This window comes from Caretta caretta, chromosome 6 (assembly GCF_965140235.1).
Source record: "Caretta caretta isolate rCarCar2 chromosome 6, rCarCar1.hap1, whole genome shotgun sequence".
Taxonomy (NCBI): Eukaryota; Metazoa; Chordata; order Testudines; family Cheloniidae; genus Caretta; species Caretta caretta.
This window is the reverse complement of record NC_134211.1, coordinates 13185178-13205914: the sequence shown is the minus strand read 5'-3', so window position 1 is coordinate 13205914 and position 20737 is coordinate 13185178. Positions and strand designations below refer to the sequence as shown.

At 58.1% G+C, this 20737-nt stretch overlaps 2 protein-coding genes across 2 annotated transcripts; both read left to right on the top strand.

The window, feature by feature from the left end:
- The first annotated feature begins 1033 nt into the window (after positions 1 to 1033).
- GPR152 (G protein-coupled receptor 152) lies at positions 1034 to 8572 on the top strand. Its single transcript, XM_048855792.2, has 2 exons — positions 1034 to 1116; positions 5076 to 8572. Exon 2 carries the CDS (start codon positions 5123 to 5125, stop codon positions 6077 to 6079), a length of 957 nt encoding a protein of 318 aa, XP_048711749.2. The 5' UTR covers positions 1034 to 1116; positions 5076 to 5122; the 3' UTR covers positions 6080 to 8572.
- A 571-nt stretch (positions 8573 to 9143) lies between these two features.
- On the top strand, positions 9144 to 19144 carry CORO1B (coronin 1B). The gene is made up of 11 exons (XM_048855783.2): positions 9144 to 9312; positions 11339 to 11541; positions 12068 to 12190; positions 12443 to 12572; positions 15016 to 15197; positions 15691 to 15810; positions 16312 to 16416; positions 16647 to 16792; positions 17008 to 17065; positions 17413 to 17691; positions 18162 to 19144. The coding sequence occupies exons 2-11, from the start codon at positions 11341 to 11343 to the stop codon at positions 18285 to 18287; spliced, it is 1470 nt and encodes a 489-aa protein (XP_048711740.1). The 5' UTR covers positions 9144 to 9312; positions 11339 to 11340; the 3' UTR covers positions 18288 to 19144.
- Positions 19145 to 20737: the final 1593 nt, after the last annotated feature.

Sequence of the window (20737 nt, the reverse complement as noted above, 5' to 3'; positions counted from 1 at the left end):
ATCACTGGTTGCTGAGCAACATGTTTTTTCTCCTCCTTTTCTCCCTTTGCTCTTGGCCCACAGTTCAGATCACTGTGCTCCCCGGGCCAGGGCCAGCTCCTTTGTTTAACCCCACACTGATCACCTGGAGTTGACCCCTGGCAGCTGATGAAAACCTTCTGCCCTGATTTTGCCCTAGGCTTTGTAGCCGGACAGCATTTGCAGCTGCGGTTTCCCACTCTCGTTGGTCCGCAGTTTTGTCTAACCACATGCCTGCTACGTGACACAGACAGAGCTGGGCAGCAAATCTTAACTCACCTCCCTCAGGACCCCCAAAGGAGAGGAGAGGAGGGGGCAGCAGACCGGGGGCAGCACCTCCAGGATCCATCTGAGATCAGTCCCCACCCCCGTGCTGGGTCCAGCCATCCTGTGAGACACAGCCACTGCCCCAAAGAGCTTATAGTCTAAACAGACCAGCCAGAAACAGGGCGGGAGAGGAAACTGAGGTGCAGGGCAGGGAAGTGACTTGATCATATTTACCCAGTAGGCCTTGGGCAGAGCAGGTCTCCTGGCTCCCAGTCCAGTGCTCTATCCACTAGGCCACACTGCCTCTTAACTCATGTTATTCCCCAACTCTCCCAGCCAAGGCACTTGGTCCCAACAGCCTGTCCCTGCTGACATGCACTCCTAACCCCGTGAATTCCCCACCCCGGGCTGGCAGGTGCCCTGTCCTGTCCACAGGGGCCATCCTTGGACTTTCACTTGACGGAGTCTGCAGCCATGGATGAAGCTAGCTGGGCAGGTGAGGACAGGCTCTAAGGCCGGATGTCATCTCTTCCCAATCCAATTGGTCCCAAGGGGTCTGTGGCTTGGGGCTGGGGCCTGGAGGCGGGCTGCAGCAAGCGCTAGCTGGACTGCCCCCGGTTGAATGATATCTGCCTCCCCACCCCACTGGCTTGCATCATGTGCCTCTACCCCCCACCCCTCCCCTGCTGCTTCCTCCCTTGCCACCAGTATAAATCAGCTTCCTGCTCCTACTGGCTCTCATCCGTCTCCAGAGACGGGGCAGCGATTGGACACCAGGCGGGGGCTCGCTTCATCCTAACCCCTGCCTGAATCTCACTGCAGACACTTCGGGTAGGTCCTACTTTATCCCCCCTTCCCGTGGGTGACCTCCCAGCCTTTGGTGGCAGCTTGCAGGGGGGTATTGAGACTAACGCTTCATGAATGGCACTAATTAGCTGGCACCAGACCCTGCCTGGCTGGCTCTGCAGCCTGGTCCTGCTCTGATGGGCTGGCCATGACCAGAGACTGTGTGACTGATGCCCAGGTGGCCCTGCCCATGGTCTCCATCTCTAGGCCGGACGGTGCATCTTGGCATCGGTGGGCACTTGGCTCCGTGCCAGCATCAGGGGGGAAAATATCTTCTCCCAGCCTCAGAGTCAGGACTTGGGGAGAGCCCTGGCCCAGGAGACAAGTTCTTCTGGGTCTCAGCCCTTTGGTGCCAGTCTGGGCAGAGGGGCACTGGGGGCAGAGCCCAAGCCCCAGTGCCATGAGCTGCGTGTCATGGCAATGTCCATGCCCACCAGGCTGTGGCTGTGTGCCGTGGTGGTCAGAGGGAGCCATCCCTTCCCTCCCTGGCTCTAGGCAGAGTCTCTCTTTCTCCCTGCCACTCCATCCCTACCCCCTCCAGTCCTGTCCCTTTCCCCAGGGGCAGTTATGGGGCCTGATTCCCCATGGGGTGACCCTGGAACAGGGCAGGCAGGCAGCACAGGGGGACAATGACTGGTGTGGGTGCAGGGATGGATAGCAGCCACCCTCCTGGGCAAACCGTCTGCTGAGCTGGCCCCCTTTCCCAGAGGAGGGGAGCAGTAGGGTCTGGGTTCCTGATTGCCCCCCTGCAGGGGTATCGGGGAGGTGCTAAGGGGTCATTAACCCCAGTAACTTCCATGGGGCGGCTCTGATAGGGCATAGGGTGAGGCCTCCGGGGCATGTTCTGTGAGCTGGGGGTGGGGGGGCAGATGGCAAGAAGCGGTCCCCAGGCCTGGCACAGATGGGCCCTCCACCCAGATGCAGTGAGGAATGAGCGGGCACTGGGTAGCCGGGGCTGGTGCCCTCAGCAGCAGCTGCAATGTCAATCAGACCTGCCCCACCCCCTCTCTGGGAGAAGCAGGATGGGCTGAGAGTGGGTGCGGGGAGAGCGGACCCAGCCGCAGACCGAGGGAAAGGGATAGCGAGATGTGGGAGAGGAATCCCCATCCCGACCCCTCCTGCTCTGGCTCAGGAAGGTGGCCCCGCCCCGAGATGGGGAACCCCTGCAAGCCACCCTTTGGCACCCTCCCCATCCAGAAGCTTGTGCCTCCTGCTGCTGCAGACCTCCCACTGCGGGCACAGGAGACCTCACTCAGCACAGGGGCAGGGCAGCCCCTGCTGTCCAGAGGGGGAAACTGATGCACAGTGCTCATCCCGCACATAAGCAGCAGAGCTGGGGATAGGACCCAGGAGTCCTGACCACACCCTCCCCCCACTCCTAACACCACAGTTTGCTCACTATTAGTGGCGAGGTCTCTCTGTTCTCCATACCCTGGGCACCCCCTCACTGGGCCAATCCCTGATTGGTAGGTCTATGCTGCCCCCAGTGGGAGGGAGGGAGGGGTCAGAACCATTCTGTACTGTCCAGTTTTGAGGTAATTAGAGCAGCCCTGAGGCTGCACAGCCTGGCATACCTAGGGCAGGTCTCAGATCAGGGCCCCGATGTGCCAGGGGCTGCACAGGGTGAGAGACACTCCCTGCCCCAAAGAGCTCATGGCTTAACTAGACAAAGGACGGCTCATCATTCCCTATGGTTGCCTGTGAGAGAGGCAGGCATTGAAGCCAGATCTCCTGGGTCCCAGTGTCTCAGCCACAAGCCCAGCTTCCCCATCACGCTGTCTGGAATGGCTTATGAGACTGTGAGTGCCAACCTCAGGGCAGGCTGTCAAACACAGAGCAGACACCCCAGACTGGTGGAGTGTCTATCATTAGATTTCACCAGCCAAGTTCCAGATGCAGTCTCCTGGATCACTATACCAGTCTTACCTCGGAGTCACAGACAGTCCCTCAGACTCTCCACTCTATCTTGCCACTCAGACAAACTGGGCTTAGTGATAAATGGTCACTAACACCAAAAATCACAGGTTGCTCCCAGTCCCAAGAGACTGGTCACTTACCCCAGATCAATTGGTACCGTAGGTCTTACACCAAAGACAACGCCCTATAGTAAACTATCTAAAGGTTTATCAACTAGGAAAGAAATAAGGGAGTTATTTACAGGTTCAAGCAAAGCAGATGTAAGCAGAGTCTGAATGAGCTCTCCCCTGACATCTAGTGGTGAACTGTGGAAAAAGAGTTCAGAAGCAGATCTCGTTTGCATGGACACACCCACCCTGCCTTGGTGCTCAGCATGATGGGATTGCTTGTGCAAATGATCATTTGTGGCTAGTGTTGGATCCGCAGTCTCCTTGTTATTGGGGCATGAGTAATAAAGGGTTGTTATCCTTGTTGTGTGAACCTAGGACAGCAGAACTATACCTGGCATACTCCGATGGAGGTTGGCCATCCCTGGTCTAATACTTAAACCTAGGTATCAGTGATTTCAGCTCTGCAGCCTGCAGTAAGACTCTCTAAATCAGCTCTTTTATCATACCATGGAGAGAAAGAAGGACAAATGATTTCTACACCCCTTAACCAGAATCCAGCATGTACAATCTCGCTGCCGCCGAGAGCTAGAGAGATCCAGAGGGGTCTCCCCCCACTGCTGGGATACAGGGCCTCCGAGGGGTTCAGATTAGAAAGATCAGTCACTGCCTTGGGGAGAAATACCTCGATCAGCTGCCAGGCAGGCAGACATGAGTCTGTCTAAACATGGAAGGAGGCACTGAGGAGAAACTGAGTCTCCAAACTAGGCTCTGCACACAGTGAGGCCCAGGGTTCCATATGTGCAGTGGCAGGGAGTTCGACAGGACCCATTCACAGTGCCGTCATCCTATGGGAGCATGGCCGCTTTGAGTGAGCATCTCCCTGGGATCCCCACGGGGACATATCCCGTGGGTAATGCATTTACAGCTATCTGTGTGGCTGTACAGCCAGGCAGCTATGCTCCAGTTGGAACCTTTTCAGATCAGCCCCCAGCCAAAATAAGACAGGCTGCAACGTCCCTAGGCTAGGACAACCTCTGCTGGCCAGGGAGCAATTTGGCCAACATGGCTATTTGAGTACCACAAAGAGAGGGCTGTGGGTTGGCAAAGCAGCCCAGTGGATCAGGACTCAAGAGGGCAGGGCTCCATTCCCATCTCTGCCACCAAATCAGTGGGTGATCTCGGGTAAGTCATTTCCCACCTCTCTGTGCCTCAGTTTCCCCTCTCCAACTGTGTCTGTCTGCGTTGTTTAAATTGAGAGTTTTTAAGGGCAGGGACTGGCCATCTGCACAGTGCCTGGTTCAGTGGGGTGCAGATCTCAGCTGGAGTGCTAGCACGATGCTATTGACAAGCATTCCTAATCCCGACTGCTACTCTGTAGGGACCCCAAAGGGACTGGCAAACCGGCTAATCCCACAGGCATCAGAGCAACAAGGGTGGCACTGTTGGACAGAAACCCCTGTGGTGCCAAAGCTATACAGGATCCATGACAGGAGCAGCTGGCTTTAATGAAGCAGCCAGGAATAGGACCCAGGAGTCCTGATCTCCCCCACCCCCAACACTCCCTTCTCAGAACATGTGCCAGCCTCTCCCTGACAGTGAGTTGGGGAAAATTCCCCCTGGAGACAAGGGTGTGATTACTGTTCCTAGCACTTGGAGAGCCTGTGAGAGACAGGCCCTCCTGCAAAGAGCTGTCAAGGTATATAGACTCAGAGTGATGAAGGGAAACTGAGGCACCAGGGGGAAGTTATTTGCTTAAGGTCACCCAGACCAGTGGCAGAACTAGGTCTCCACCTGGTGCTCTAGCCACTGGACCATGCTTCCCCTGCAGGAGAGGAAGCTGGCAGTGCCCATGTCCTAGGGGCAATGGCTGGGTGAGAGGCCCTGCCCTGATTCCTTCCATGTCCCTTCCATTGGCAGGCTGGCCCGCCTGGTGCTGCCCATGCTGAGACTGCTTGGAGGGGTGGATGGAGCCATTTAACACCTCGCACGCCAATGGGACGGAACCCTTTATACCGGCATCATGGCGAGCAGCCTTCCTGATCGGCACGCTGGGCATCGGGCTGCCAGCCAACACCTTCATCATCTGGCTGACAGGGTGGCGGCTGCAGCGCCGGGGCCTGTCCGTCTTCATCCTAAGCCTTGCCACCTCTGACTTCCTCTTCCTCTCCGTCACGGTCACGCAGATCATGGAGACCCTGCAGGGCGACAGCTGGGTGCTGGGCGCCCCCATGTGCCGCCTGCGCCACTTCCTCTATGACTTGAGCTACCACTGCAGCCTCTTCCTGCTGGCCGCCCTCAGCGTGGACCGCTGCCTGCTGGTGCTGCTGCCCCTCTGGTACCACTGCCACCGCCCCCTGCGTCTCTCCAGCTACATCTGCCTTGGTGCCTGGCTGGTGGCCGCCCTGCTCAGCATCAAGGGCTTTATCTTCGCCGACGTCGTCCTGTGGCCGGACGGCGTGCTCGCCTGCAGCAACATCCGAGGCAAATACGAATGGCCCCTGCGCCTGCTAGAGGTGCTGCTAGAGGGACTCTTCCCCTTCACCATCATGGTGATCACCCATGCTGCCACCTTGGCCCGCACCTTCCGGCGCCACACTCGGCCCCCCAGCCAGTTCTACCGCATCGTGGCCGCCACCCTGTCGGCCTATGTGCTGCTCAACCTCCCTTTCCAGATCATCCAGCTGCTCTTCCTGGCCTCCTGGGAGCACGAGGAGTTCAACAGTCGCATCTTCCCCTTCATGGTCTACTTCGGCTACCTGATCAACCTCAACAGCAGCATCAATCCTCTCATCTACATCTTCTTCGGCTCCAACGTCTGCATGGGCTGCAGCCGCTACACAACCTCCTCCCTTGCCACGGCCCTCACCAAGGAGCAAGGGAAGAGTCCTGGGGACACACCCAGCAAGTCCTTCTCAGCCTAGCCCTGCCAGCAAGGCTAAGCTCCATGGCCCAGCCCCTGCTCTGGCACAGCTCCAGTCACCAGTTGAGTGGTCACTGGCTCCCCTGACAGGGCCTGGCCACAAGGAGGGGGGTCTGTGCACAATTGTAGGTTTACTATGTAAATGGATACAAGGTGGGGCTTGGTCAGGGACAACCAGCTCCAGGTAGCCACCAGGGGAAGTCACACCAGTGCTAAGGCCCAGTTTGCCCCCATATTTTCCCAACCTAGACAAGCTCCAGCGGGGACAGATCCTCAGCAGATGCAAACCAGGCCCAGCTCCACGTGCAGGTCAATGACCTGGGAACACCAGGCCCTAGGCAAGGCAATGTAAACACTGACGTGGCTGCAGCTGCCAACCCATAGGTGCCAGGAAACACTGCGGGGAAGGGGACTCTGCCCCTTTGGGACTATTTGTGCCTGGCAATCTTGCCTTTAGGTGTGCCTCCCAGATCACTGTGTTTTAATACAGTGGCTGTTCTGCACACTACAGCTAGCTACCCAGCACTGAGGGTACAGGTGCCCCCCTAACTCTGTCCCCTAGGGCCCCTGCAGCCTGACCATTCTGACCTGCCGAAAGCAGGCCCAGTCTCCTCTTCGCACACATGACTATGACACAGAAGCTGCAGTCCAGGTGTATGCGGGGGATGGAATTAGAACCACACACCTGAATGGTCAGAATTAAGGCCATGGGGCTGCCCTGGGGATCCCCACCTTCCCACACCCACCAGGGGGCAGGTACTGCTCCCCCCTACCGCTTCATGGGGGCAGGACACCCCATAGAGGGCCACACCCCACGGCTTTAATTCTGACCCCTTGGGCCTGTGGTTCTTTAATTCTGACCTTCTGAGCTGGGGGGGGCCACACACACACAGCTCCTCCTCAGTTGCCTCCAGCAGGGTGTCCAGTGTGTGGGCCTGGCTGCCCACCAGCACCTCCTGCTAGGGACTCAGAGCCACCTTTTGCCCTCATCAGGAGGGAGTGGGGTAGAAGAGGTGCCCTGGAGATGCGCTGAGCTCATGTCAGCCTAGGGGCTCTCAGGTGAGTGACCGCAGGTAGGGACATGGGGGATCAAGGGGAGAAGGGTTCCCCCTGCTGAGTAATCTCAGCCACACTGACACAGGGGTAGGGGGCTGAAAGCTGCATCACAAGGTGTTGGAGGGGGAAGTGATTTTCTCCTACCCCCAGCCAGGGGCACGCCCACATTTCCAGGGAGCTAAGTGCATGGCAAAAGGGGGATCCATCCGGGGCCTTGGGATCCAGACTCCAGTTAGTGTGTATCTGCCCAGTGACCCCAGTAGGAAGAGAGAGGAGCTGCAAATTCATTCCTGGAGTGAAGAATGAGGAAGCAGGACAAGAACTCCCCTTTCCCACGCAGGCCACTGGCAGAAGTGATTGAACCCGTGACCTTGGGAGCTAAAAACATAAGCCTCTACTGCTTGAACTAATCTCCCTGCTCTGGGAGTGGATGGGTCACTACAAAAAGTAATTTTCCCTCCCTTGGTATTCACCCCTTCTTGTCAACTGTTGAGAATAGGCCACTTCCACCTTAATTGAATTGGCTCGTTAGCACTGACCCCCCCCACCACCACTTGGTAAGGCAACTCCCATCTTTTCATGTGCTATAATATATATTCTGCTTATTGTATTTTTCACTCCCTGCATCTGATGACGTGGGTTTTAGCCCACAAAAGCTTATGCCCCAATCAGTTTGTCTCTAAGGTGCCACAAGGACTCCTCCTTGTTTCTGCTGATTCAGACTAACGCAGCTACCGCTCAGGAACTTGCCCCTGCTCTGTTAGCTACAGGTGGAGCAGGCCCAGCAAGCTGTAGCGAAGACCCAGGCACCCCAGCAAGAGCAGAGCACCAGGCAGAACGAGCCTGAGTGACAATAGCTCCCCTCAGTCCGATTCCACTCCCCTCCTTGGGGCCGCATTCTGCCCCCACAGGCCACTGGTCACCTCCTACAGTCGCAGTTGCTGGTTCTTTACGGGCCCCTCTCAGGGCTCCTTTTACCCAGCGGTGCCAGGTTAGGGTGGGGACCTCATCTGTGTGTGCCTTCTGGGCTGCAAGGAGAGTGTGATCACCCATTCATTGTATTTGCTGTGCTGCCATGTCCAGCACCAGTGGATTTGGTGGCCATGTGGCTTGGGGTGGCCTGTACAGATGCTGCTTGGCTACCTGCTGCACCCCATATGCTAGCAAGCTTTTGCTCTGCTCTAAGGCCGCTGCGCCAGTCCAGCTAGGGACAGGGAAGTGTTAAAGCTGCTGTCACCCCATGAGAGGAACATCCTGGCCCGGGGAGCATGTCTGACAGCCCACTGCGGGTCTGCCCTCTGTTGGCCCAGGCTCCGCGAGGGGTGCTGAGACAGACCTGTGGCCGTACGTCCTGCACACTCAGCGCCCTCCCCAGCCCCACACATGTGTGTTTGTGTGATGTCGCTTGTCCTCTGGTTTTATTAAATGTGTTCCTGGAGAGGGCGTTCTGTGCTTCTTTGGGGACCCCTGCAAAGGGGCATGGAGAGCCGTATATCTGGATGGGAGCTGGTGTCCCCTGGAGGGGAAAAGCCCCGTGTCCCATTCCTTGCCCCGCTGAGCCAGCCAGTCTCCCGCCCTGGGGCCAGATCAGGGCCTCCCCCGCCAGAGGGAAAGGCCCCATGTCCCATTCCCTGGTCCCGGGAGCCAGCCAGACCCCGCCACCCGCTGGCCTCTCTCTCCCGCTGGTTTGACCGGGGGAGCCCAGAAGAGGGTGCTCCATCTCCTCAGTCCCCGGGAGGGGGGTCACAGCAGTCAGGCCCAGCCCCGCATGGGTGTCTGAGATGACAGGATCCATCCTCACCTCCCTCTGGCTCCCCTGAACTGGCCCATCCATGTGACCCATCACTCCCGGTCCTGACCCATTTCCCCCCGGCACCGTCCTGGCCCATCCCCCCCGTTGGCCCATCCCCATTCCCCGCCCCCCCAACCCCCTTTGGCCCATCCCCCCATGTTGGCCCATCCCCATTTCCCCCCCCTTCCCCCGCTGGCCCATCCCCACCCTGGAGCTGACCCCCCCGCGGCCCGGGGCGGGCCGATCTCGGCGCAGCCAGTCCCAGGCCTGGCCCGGCCCGGCCCACGCAGGTGAAGGGAGCGGCCTCCCCCGCTACTTCCTGCCGGCCCGGCGCGGCGCCTCCATCCGCCCGGCAGCGGCCCCGACCGCCAGCGCCAGCACGGCCGGTGAGTGCGGCCCCCTGGTGGGGGGGGCGCCGGGGGCCCAGCCCCGGGCTGCGGGGTCTCGCTCACGCTCCGGGCCGGGCCGGGCCGGGCCGCCGGCGTTGGTGTCCGTGCGGCGGGGTGTACGGGGAAGTGGGAAATGAAAATCCTGCGGGGAAATGGTGAAATCGGGGGGCAGGTTATAGTGTGCTTCCCACCCCCCCCCGCCCCGCCTTCTGTTTCGGCCCTCTGCCCTGAGCAGAGTTCATGGTATTTTGCCCTCCCGTCTCTAAGATGTGCCCCCGCCCCCGCCCGGCTGGCTCTGGGGCGTGTCTGATTCCCAGGGCATCGGTTTCTGCTCCGGGTGGGAATCGGGGGTGATCCCCCCTGCTCGAGAAGTGCGGGGCCGGGCTTCCCCCCGGCTGAATCCGGAGTGATCCTGCCTGGGGCCTCACCCCTGGGTGGTTCTGGGGCCAAGCTGACCCCTCTTTTTAGGGGGGCTGTTGAACGTGTGTGGGGGGGGGGGGTCTGAGCTGCATTTGGCCATCCCCATGGCATCTGACCCCCAATCAAAGAATATCAGGGTTGGAAGGGACCTCAGGAGGTCATCTAGTCCAACCCCCTGCTCAAAGCAGGACCAACCCCAACTAAATCATCCCAGCCAGGGCTTTGTCAAACCTGACCTTAAAAACTTCTAAGGAAGGAGATTCCACCAGCTCCCTGGGGAACCCATTCCAGTGCTTCACCACCCTCCTAGTGAAATAGTGTTTCCTAATATCCAACCTAGACGTCCCCCACTGCAACTTGAGACCATTGCTCCTTGTTATGTCATCTGCCACCACTGAGAACAACCGAGCTCCATCCTCTTTAAAACCCCCCTTCAGGTTGTTGAAGGCTGCTATCAAATCCCCCCTTGCTCATGTAGCCTCTGTGCAATGGGAAATACCACCCCGCCATCCCTGTTGATTTCCTCACCCAGGTCCTGTATCCTACCTTTTGTTCTGCCCCTAGGCACTGGAGGCCTTCAGGCCAGACCCTCTCTTGCCTCAGTTTCCTGATCCATTGGGGCTAATGATCCTGCCCTCACCCACCCACTCTAGAGTGCTGTGAGCCCAATACTCTGAGCAGGGACACCCACCCCCATGGCCCATTGGGCACCCTGGGCATTTAGATGAGAATGCTGTCCAAGAGGGGTGTTTGGTTTGTGTGATCTGAAATGGGATGGGGGGGGACATAGGCTGTGACCCTGGAAACCCCTGGACCATCTTCCTCTGCATCAGCATCTTGCTGAGAAGCCCCCAGCAGAGGGTGATCTAGCCAGGGGGAATGACCCTCTCCCCCCCAAAAACACCTCCTTCACCAAGATTGGAATTTAACCAGGGGGCTGTGAAGGGACCCATGTCTGTTTGTGCTGGGGACAGCGTGTCTGAGCCCTTTGCCCGCAAACCTAAAGATGATGCTTGGCTCATTGAATGGGGGAGCTGGTTGAGGGCTTCACCTTGTAAACAGAGCCCCTGGAAGGCTGGGTTTCAGCCCGAACCCAACAGGCCCCTTTGTCCTGCGAAGCTCGGGCTGATAAGGGAGGAATTCTGGGTTATTTTGTGGGGAGGTCTTGCCCTTTCCCATGAGCCTCATGCTCCTGGCTGTGCCCCAAGTGGTAGGATTGATGCTTCCCCGACATCCTGCAGATCAGAGTCGGGGGGGAGCCAGCCCCTACAGCCCGCACAAGGCTCCAGCAGCAGTTTCTAGGAGACCTTGTCTCCACTTCCCAATCCCGCCATGCTGTGGCACTGAATACTTCGTTCACTTCCTGCCCTAAACTCTTGTATAACATGGCTGTGCAGTTACAGCTGCCATGCTCCACCCCCGAGGCAGTTGCATCCTGGCATTGAGCAAGGGATCCTGTATATAAAGCAGTTGCGCTCCACCGCAGAGACAGCTGCCACTCAGCGTTGGATGAGGGGTCCTGTGCGTATTAAATCAGCTAGCGTGTCCCACCCAAGAAGTCGCTGCATTTCAGGCCTGGCCTCTCTGACTCTTGCCCCCCCAGCCATGTCGTTCAGGAAGGTTGTGCGTCAGAGCAAGTTCCGCCATGTCTTCGGGCAGCCCGTCAAGAACGACCAGTGCTACGATGACATCCGCGTCTCCCGCGTCACCTGGGACAGCAGCTTCTGTGCAGTCAACCCCAAGTTCGTGGCTGTGATCGTGGAGGCCAGTGGGGGAGGAGCCTTTATGGTGCTACCAGTGCTCAAGGTGACTGGGGTAGCGGGGGGCAGGAGCTGAGTCCTACCAGCTCATTGCACTGGTGATACTAATGTGCTTTGAGCCTCAGGCGAGATGGGAATGGGGAGAGCTGTGGTTAGCCTTGGGGTAGAGAATGGGTCTGTGTGAGGGTCTATTCCCTCCCTCCCCCCCCCCCCCCCCCCCAGTGCTGCTTCCACCTGGCAATAAGGGGGACAGTGTAGTTGGGAAGGTGATGTCCTGGAATTTTGTAGTTCACAGATGTAATGAGTTTGTTCTCAACTGCATCACATGTGCATCCCTGAAAATATGCCCCTACACCCCCCCCCCCCCCAAAAAAAATCAACAGGATTGCAAGTGTATATAGGAGGAGCCCAGGGCTGGGATAGAAGGGAGCTGCGGGTTGGGACGGAGGGGCATTGGCAGAGCTGTGGGGGGAGCCCACAGCTGGAATAGCAGGGGAATGCGGGTCAGGATGAAGGGGCTCCGGCTGTAGATTGGGGAGGAATCTCCTGTGACTCTGCCCCTTCTCCCCCAGACAGGGCGCATTGATAAGTCATACCCCACGGTGTGTGGGCACACGGGCCCTGTCCTGGACATCGACTGGTGCCCGCACAGTGACCGTGTCATCGCCAGCGGCTCTGAGGACTGCACCGTCATGGTGAGAGGGCTGGGTGCAGGGGTGGCCGTATGTGGGGGAAGGAGTTGGGGCAGGGGCAGCCAGCTCTGTCTGGATTCGGTGTAATTAGCAATCTCTCTCCTCCCCATGTGTGTCAGGGTATGCCCATGGTGGCAGGTGGAGCAGATGCCCTGTGTCAGCCAAGAAGGTTCTCTGATGGGGTGAGGGGGCACAGTGGGGTGGGCTCTCTGGGGGGGGGGAACAGGCCCCCCTCTAACCTATGTGCCCTGACAGGTCTGGCAGATCCCAGAGAATGGACTAACACAGCCCTTGACAGAGCCTGTGGTAGCTCTGGAGGGGCACTCGAAGCGCGTGGGCATCGTCACCTGGCACCCGACCGCCCGCAATGTCCTCCTCAGCGCAGGTACAGCCTCCCCCTCCCCATGATTCTGTGGGGGGGCGGGGGCAGGGCAGGGTCCTGGCAGGGGGGCAGACGGGGCTATATGTGGAGGGCTCTGTACCAGATGACTGGTGAATAGTTAATGTAAAGCCTTTTTTGTTTGTTTGCTTTGGTTTTAAATGGCTCTGAAGCAATAAACCTAACTTCAATCCCAAGAAAATTAGTAAAGGGCAGGATTATCAGATGCATAGATGAGCACGATATGTTGGGGAGAGTCAACACGTTTTTTGTAAATGGAAATGATGCCTCACCAATCTACTAGAATTCTTAGGGGCTGGGGTGTCAACAATCGTGGATAAGGGTGGTCTAGTGGACTTGAACTTTCAGAAAGCCTTTGTCAGAAGTCTCTCACCAAAGGCTCCTAAGCAAACTGAGCAGTCATGGGATAAGAGGGAAGGTCCTCATGGATCTGGAACTGGTTAAAAGAGAGGAAGTAAAGGGTAGGAATAAATGGTCAGTTTTCACGGTGAAGAACACTGAGCAGCAGGGCCCTCCATGCATCTGTACTGTGTCCAGTGCTGTTCAACATGTTCATAAGTGATCTGGAAAAAAAGAAAAGGAGTACTTGTGGCACCTTAGAGACTAACCAACTGATTTGAGCATGAGCTTTCGTGAGCTACAGCATCGGATACATCTGATGAAGTGAGCTGTAGCTCACAAAAGCTTATGCTCAAATAAATTGGTTAGTCGCTAAGGTGCCACAAGTACTCCTTTTCTTTTTGCGAATACAGACTAACACGGCTGCTACTCTGAAACCTAGAAAAAGAGAGAAACTGAGGTGGCAAAGTGTGCAGACAATACAACATTACTCAAGATAGTTAAGTCTCAGGCAGACTGGGAAGAGTTACAAAGGGATCTCTCAAAACTGGCTGACTGGGCAACAAAATGGCAGATGAAATTCAATGTTGATAAATGCAAAGTAACGCCCATTGGAAAACATATTAACTATACATACAAAATGACAGCGTCTAAATTAGCTGTTACCACTCGAGAGAGATCTTGGGGTCATTGTGGATAGTTCTCTGAAAACATCCACTCAATGTGCAGCAGCAGTCAAAAAAAGCAAACAGATTATCAGGAACCATTAGGAAAGGGATAGATAATAAGACAGAAAATATCATAACGCCTCTATTTAAATCCGTGGTATGTCCACACTACAAATACTGCGTGCAGCTCTGGTCTCCCCATTCCAAAAAAAAATATTAGAAATGGGAAAGATACAGAGAAAGGCAACAAAAATAATGAGGAATCTGGACCAGCTTCCCTATAAGGAGAGATCGAAAAGAGATAGCTAAGGGGGGATATGATAGTGGTCTATTAAATCATTAATGGTGTGGAGAATCGGGAAGTGTTACCAACTCCTTCACATAACACAAGAGCCAGTGGTCACCCAGTGAAATTAAGAGGTAGCAGGTTTAAAACAAACATAAGGAAGTGCTTCACACAACGCAGTCAAACCTGTGGAACTCATTGCCAGGAGATGGTGTGAAGGCCAAAAGTATAGGTCCATCAATGGCTATTAGCCAAGACAGTCAGGGACACAACCCCATGCTCAGAGTGTCCCTAAACCTCTGAGTGCCAGAAGCTGGCACTGGATGACAGGGGATGGACGCCTCAATAATTTCCCTGTTCTGTTCAGTCCCTCTGAAGCATCTGGCCATGGCTAGGATACTGGGCTAGATGGACCATTGGTCTGACCCAGTGGCCATTCTTATACTATCTGGAGTGGGGAGGGGCAAGGGGGATTACCCCCTTCTCTACTACCACCACCACCACCCCCGCTGTGATAATGTGGTGATCGTGTGGAACGTGGGCATAGCCGAGGGGTTGGGGGAGTTGTCTCTCGGGGTCGGGGTGTGATGGGCTGACTTACGAGGAGAGGCTGAGGGAACTGGGATTGTTTAGTCTGTAGAAGAGAAGAATGAGGGGGGATTGGATAGCTGCTTTCAACTACCTGAAAGGGGGTTCCAAAGAGCATGGATCTAGACTGTTCTCAGTGGTAGCTGATGACAGAACAAGGAGTAATGGTCTCCAGTTGCAGTGGGGGAAGTTTAGATTGCATATTAGGAAAAACTTTTTCACTAGGAGAGTGGGGAAGCACGGGAATGCGTTACCTAGGGAGGTGTTGGAATCTCCTTCCTTTGAGATTTTTAAGATTAGGCTTGACCAAGCCCTGGCTGGGATGATTTAGTTGGTGCTAGTCCTGCTTTGAGCAGGGGGTTGGACTAATGACCTCCTGAGGTCCCTTCCAACCCTGATATTCTATGATTCTGTGACTGGTCCCCCCAGGCTGTGATAACGTGGTGATCATGTGAAACGTGGGCATGGCCAAGGAGTTGGGGGTAGGGAGTGGAGGGTTGAGGGAGCTGTCCCTCGGGGTCAGGGTGTGATGGACCAGTCCCCCCAGGTTGTGATAACGTGGTGATCGTGTGGAACGTGGGCACGGCCGAGGAGCTGTACCACCTGGACAGCATGCACCCCGACCTCATCTACAACGTCAGCTGGAGCCACAACGGGAGCCTCTTCTGCTCCGCCTGCAAGGACAAGAGCGTGCGCATCGTGGATCCCCGCCGAGGGGTGGTCGTGGCGGTACGGACCCCTCTGGGGCCCCCCAGCATGGGCTGCAGATGGTGGGACAGACCCACCCTGGACCCCAGACCCCCAGCTCCAAATGATGGCCCCTGGGTTCTTCCCTATCCTGGCAGCATTGCATGGGTTCCCCTCCCCTCCTGTGCTCTGCAGACCCATTCTGCCCCCTAGCTGAGTGTGGGGCCCAGAGGTGCCCTGGCGTGGGGGCAGGGTGTTAGAAGTCTGATCTGGGGAGTGGGGGGTATTTAAAGGCACCAGCTGCTCCCATCAGTGCTGATGTGGGGGTAAGTTTGTCCCTTCCGCCTGGTGGGTGGGGGGTGTGTGAACCTGACTCCTTTACCCCAGTGGAGTTGAAGTTCCAGGGGGGTGGTAGCGGCCCCAGGACCCTTCTTGCCATGCAGCACTTGGCGTGGGGGTGGGGAAGCTAGTGGTTGGGAGGGGGGCAGTGTGTCAGTCCGTCCCTCACCCTGCTGTCCTTCCCCTACTCCTCCAGGAGAAGGAGCGTGCACACGAGGGAGCGCGGCCCATGCGTGCCATCTTCCTGGCTGATGGCAAGATCTTCACCACAGGCTTCAGCCGCATGAGCGAGCGGCAGCTGGCGCTCTGGGACCCGGTGAGCTGTGGGCTTTGGGGATACAGGGGGCAGGCGTGCCCAGGAGGGTCCCCTGGGATGGGAGGTATGCCAGTTTGCCCCCAACAGGGCTGCATGGCACCGCCCCAGTGCAGAGTAGTGATGTCCTGGCCTCCCTGCAAGGCCCTGGATTGCTGACCCAGGATCTCCCACTACCAGCAAGGCCAGGAGCCAGTCTTGCCCGCCCACATCCACTTGGGGCCAGGGATCCATCGTTGGCAGCTGTACTGGAGGAGAATAACGCTGGAGAGGGGCAGCTGGGCTCCCTGGTGGCTGCTGCCTCTGCTGGCTTCCCCCAGTCTGTCCTCCATGAGGGTGAGATCCCAGAGGTGGATTCTTCTTGACCCCAGACCTACAGACATGCTTCAGGGCTAATATCCTGGCTTTGGCAGGGCGGAGGGTTCTCCGGATGGGCAGGATCTGGGTGCGGGGCCTATCCTCTCCATCACCAACTCCTCTCCTCCCTTCCCCATCCCACTGCAGGAGAACCTGGAAGAGCCCATGGCGCTGCAGGAGCTGGACTCCAGCAATGGAGCCCTGCTGCCCTTCTATGACCCCGATACCAATGTCATCTATGTCTGCGGCAAGGTAGGGGTTCAACCATCGGGGGGAGGTCCTTCCCCTGCTGACCCCAGGCTAATGCTGTTAGGAGCAGCCTGTGGCCACACATGGAAGGGGCTGGTACCAGCTTGTGCTGATCCACACAGGGCGAGGATGGGTGGGGGCAGGTGGCACTGCCAGTGTCCATGGGGATTCCGTGGTGTGATGATGCCCATGTGCCACCCCCCATTTCTCTCTGCCTCCCTCTTCCCCCACAGGGGGACTCAAGCATCCGGTACTTTGAGATCACAGAGGAGCCACCCTACATCCACTTCCTGAACACCTTCACCAGCAAGGAACCCCAGCGCGGCATGGGCTGGATGCCGAAGCGGGGTCTGGACGTCAGCAAGTGTGAGATTGCCAGGTGCGGGCTCCTGAAACGGGGCATGTGGGGTGGGGCTGGCACTGATAGAGGGATTGGGGGTGACTGGCGGGCGGGGGATGGGGGGCAGTGATCCTGGATGTTGGGTGGGGGGGAGGTTTTTTAGGGGGGGCAGTGATCCTGGAGATGGGGGTAATCTAGAGGTGATGGGGGGGTGACTTCTGTTCCGCTAACTCCTATGCTCCCCAACTGTGCAGGTTTTACAAGCTTCATGAGCGCAAGTGTGAGCCCATCATCATGACAGTGCCAAGGAAGGTGAGTGCCTGGCACAGCAGAGGGAGGGAGGTTCTGTGTGTGGGGGGTCAAACTTTGGGTGGGGGGCATCCCTGTTCTGTGCCCCTCCTTGGTAGCAGGGCATGTGCAGAGCAGTGGCTGCAGCATGTCCGGTTGGAACGCTGCTGCTGCCCCTCAGAGGAAGGAGCTAACTCCCCCCCCCAACAAAGCTCCTTTCCAAGCCAGCGTCTTGGAGTTGGGAATCCCCAGCCTCAGCTCTTGCTGGCCATGGGGCTGCCCATAGTAGGGGGGCTGCCTCCTCCCCAGTGGCTGGGAGTTCCACAGGCTGGTGCTGCATGGCTGACCCCATGTGCGTGTCTCCCTTGCAGTCGGACCTGTTCCAGGACGACCTGTACCCAGACACGGCTGGGCCAGATGCAGCCATGGAGGCTGAGGAATGGGTGGCCGGGAAGACAGCAGGCCCTGTGCTGATCTCGCTACGCGAAGCCTACGTGCCCAGCAAGCAGCGGGACCTGAAAGTCAGCAAGAAGAACGTGCTGCATGAGAGCCGCCCAGCTCCCATCTCCAGCACCGGCAGTGCCACGCGCCTCAGTGCCACGGCTGCGCCTGCCGCGGTGCCCAGCATCAGCATCAGCACCGCCCCCGGGGTATGTACAGCATCCCACTGCTCTCCTCACCTGGGTTTGAGCCTGCTCAGCCCCACCCTGTGACACAGGTGGGAGGAGGAGCCTGTGCTGCCTGGCCCCGCTCTGTGGTGCTGCGGCTGCACCGCTGACCCGGGGCTGGGGCCGCTCCAGCCGCGATGCTGGGCCTGCGCCTTCAGAGGTGGGTCAGGCCCGGCGGGGCGGCTGGCCGGTGCTTTGGGGGTTGGGGCGCTAGCTTGGGGCAGGGGCCAGCGGCCACGGTGGGGGCTGGGCTCTGGTGGGTGCCGAAGGGGTGGAGCCTCAGGTGGGTAGGGCTGGGGGGCTAGCCTCCCCAAGTCAGTGGTTCACCCACCGTCCATGGGGTGGGGGGCCTGGGCTTTGACCCCATGGTTGATGGTCTGTCTGCAGGGTGGCGGGCGGGTGGGGGCCTGGGCTCTGGCCCTGTGGCTGATGGTCGGTCCGTCTGTCTGCAGGGTGGCGGGCGGCTGGAGGAGGTGCTGCAGGAGCTGCAGGCGCTGCGGCTGCAGGTGAAGGAGCAGGGCGAGCGCATCAGCAGGCTGGAGGAACAGCTGAGCCGCATCGAGAACGGGGATGTCTAGGGTGGCTGGTGAGGGGGAGGGGCACGGCACCACCTTCAAAGGGATTGCATAAACCAGGGTTTTGACTCTTCACCTCGGATCTGCCAGTAACCCCCCTCCCGAGGTGAGGGGGGCCCTGGGCCCCACTCCCACCTCTCCCCTTCCTGCTCTGCCGTGGAGAAACTTTTCCCTTTTCTATATGGCTGACCAAAACACCCCACCTCTTAACGGAGTGGGTGGTTCGTGTGCCCCCCCTCCCCCCTTGCCTTAGGCAGCGTTGCCCTCTCCTGGAAGCTCCTCTCACTCTGGGCAGGGTCACTCACCCCAAGAAGCTGATGTGCTGAGGGGTGGCTTCCTGCCTCTGTCTGCCCCTGGTGGGGAATGGTGCTGGGTTCAGCTCTGTCCTTTTCTTCCCAGCCCTATGCAGGGGCCCCTCTCTGCCTGCGCAACCCCCTCCTCTCCCAGCACAGGTCCTGGCTTTAGAGGAGCCAAACACTAAGCTCCACCTCCATCCACACCCCTGCTGCTGGCCGAGGTTGGGTGCAGCCTGGCCCCGCCCCCCTCTTCCTGTGCCCATGGGAACACAGGGGGCAAGATCGGTGGGTCGCTGTGCTCAGCTTTCCCCTTTAAATCAGACTTGGGTCTGCAGCTGCCACCACCATGCCAGTGCAGTGGGGTTGGAGTAGGGCACATCCCTGGTTTTATGTGACTGTGCCCTCTTTAATAGCCACGGGGGGGCAGTCATAGGAGGGACCATTCAGACCCAGCAAAGTGGCTTCTGCCTAGACGCAAATAAGGAAAAGAGAAAAACCACATGCAGAGCCCTGTGCAGGGCCAGATCTATATTTTCATTCCAAATAAAAGGTCTTTATAATAAACCCTTGGGCTGGGCGTGTCTTACTGTGCGCCTGTGGGCCCCATGCTCCAGCCACTGCACCGGGGGGCTGGGCACCAAGAGCTGCAGCAGCTAACCAGGGCCCCGCAGGGAAACTGGGGCAGAGCGGGAGATAAGCAGGAGAGCTGGCTCAGGGGCAGACAGTGGGTATATACAAGACAGGAGGGGAGACCTTTGTACCAGCAGTGGGCACCTGATCCCCTGGGAAGGCAGCACCCAAATAGCTGTGCTGAAAAGAAATGGTTTGCTTTGCCCATTTGGGCATCTGTAACTCACTGCCAGTGGACAGCACTAAAGTGCTTAGCCTGCTGCAAGGGCCTGCTCCACTGGAGAATGAAAACAGGCAGTGCGTTGCCAGAGGCAGCCCCCCTCCTGCCACAGGCGCAGGTGGTAGCGGGGAGTGCGGGGGAACTAGAGCCTTCCTGCGGGGCTGATTATCCCAGCAGTGCCCACCTGGGGGCGTGGGGCTCCTGGGGGGGCAGCCAAGCAGGGAGGCTGCAGCAGGTGCCTCCTGATTTCATTTGTTGCTCTGGCTGGGCTGTTCCCCAGTCCCTGGGAGCTCTGGCACCATTTTCCCCCTTTGGCTGACTCGTGTCTGTTGCAGGGAGAGCTCAGCTCCAGCCCTGGGGCAGATCTAGCCCCCAGGGCAGTGTGCCCCCACCAATGCGGCTGGCAGAGATGCAGTGGCTGGCAACCATGTCATCCCCCTTTCTTCCCCCTCAGGGCCATGAGAACAAGGGGAAGAGATGGTTTCCTACCCGCATGTTGAGCTCAGGGTCCTTCCTGTCACAGGCGCAGGCAGGGCCTTGCGGGGGAGACAGGAAACCAGTGGTTGGGGCTAATGAGCTGATACGGCAGCAGGGCTGGGGCAGGCAGGAAAGGAGGCTGCAGTGAGCACAGTGTGGTGCTGGGAGGTGAATTCAGGGCCCAGCTGCTCAGCCCTGAGCAGGGTCTCTAAGCAGTAGCCCATGCCTCCCTTGCAGCCATCTTACTTCCCCAGTGCAGCTACAGTTGTTTAACCCCCTGGGCAAGTCTGTCCTGTCCCTCTCCTGGACCTGTTAGAGGATAACAGCTTTCTACTGCTATCTGCGCCTGTTCTGTGCCCAGGGGAAGAGATGTGTGGTGGTGGTTTGACCGGCCTGAGAGAGGAAAAAGAGGAAATGAGCATCAGCCCCCAGCTGCTGTCTGTGGGCACCATCTGCCTTGCGCTCCCTACCTGTGGGAGCCGTTGAGCCGGAGGGGAGCCTGTGTGTGTGAGCTGATGGGATGGATATGGGATGATTGTGGGTAGTTGAGCCCCCACTTCCCCCAATTCCTGGAGAAGTTTCCTGTGCTCCACCCCAGCAATTTCCCATAGGCAGCACCTGGACGATCCTGGGCTTCCTCTGTGCCCTGCCTGTCTGCAGCTCCACCTTCTCCACATGGGCCAGGTTGGGCTGACAGAGGGCACAGCAAGTGGGTTGTACCCCATCCCCTACCAGTCACTGGTTCGAATCCCGCCCCGCTCGGGTGGTAGTGGAGTGCCCCTCTACTGGCTTTTGGACTACCTCCTTATGATGAGTTGGGTAGGCCTCAG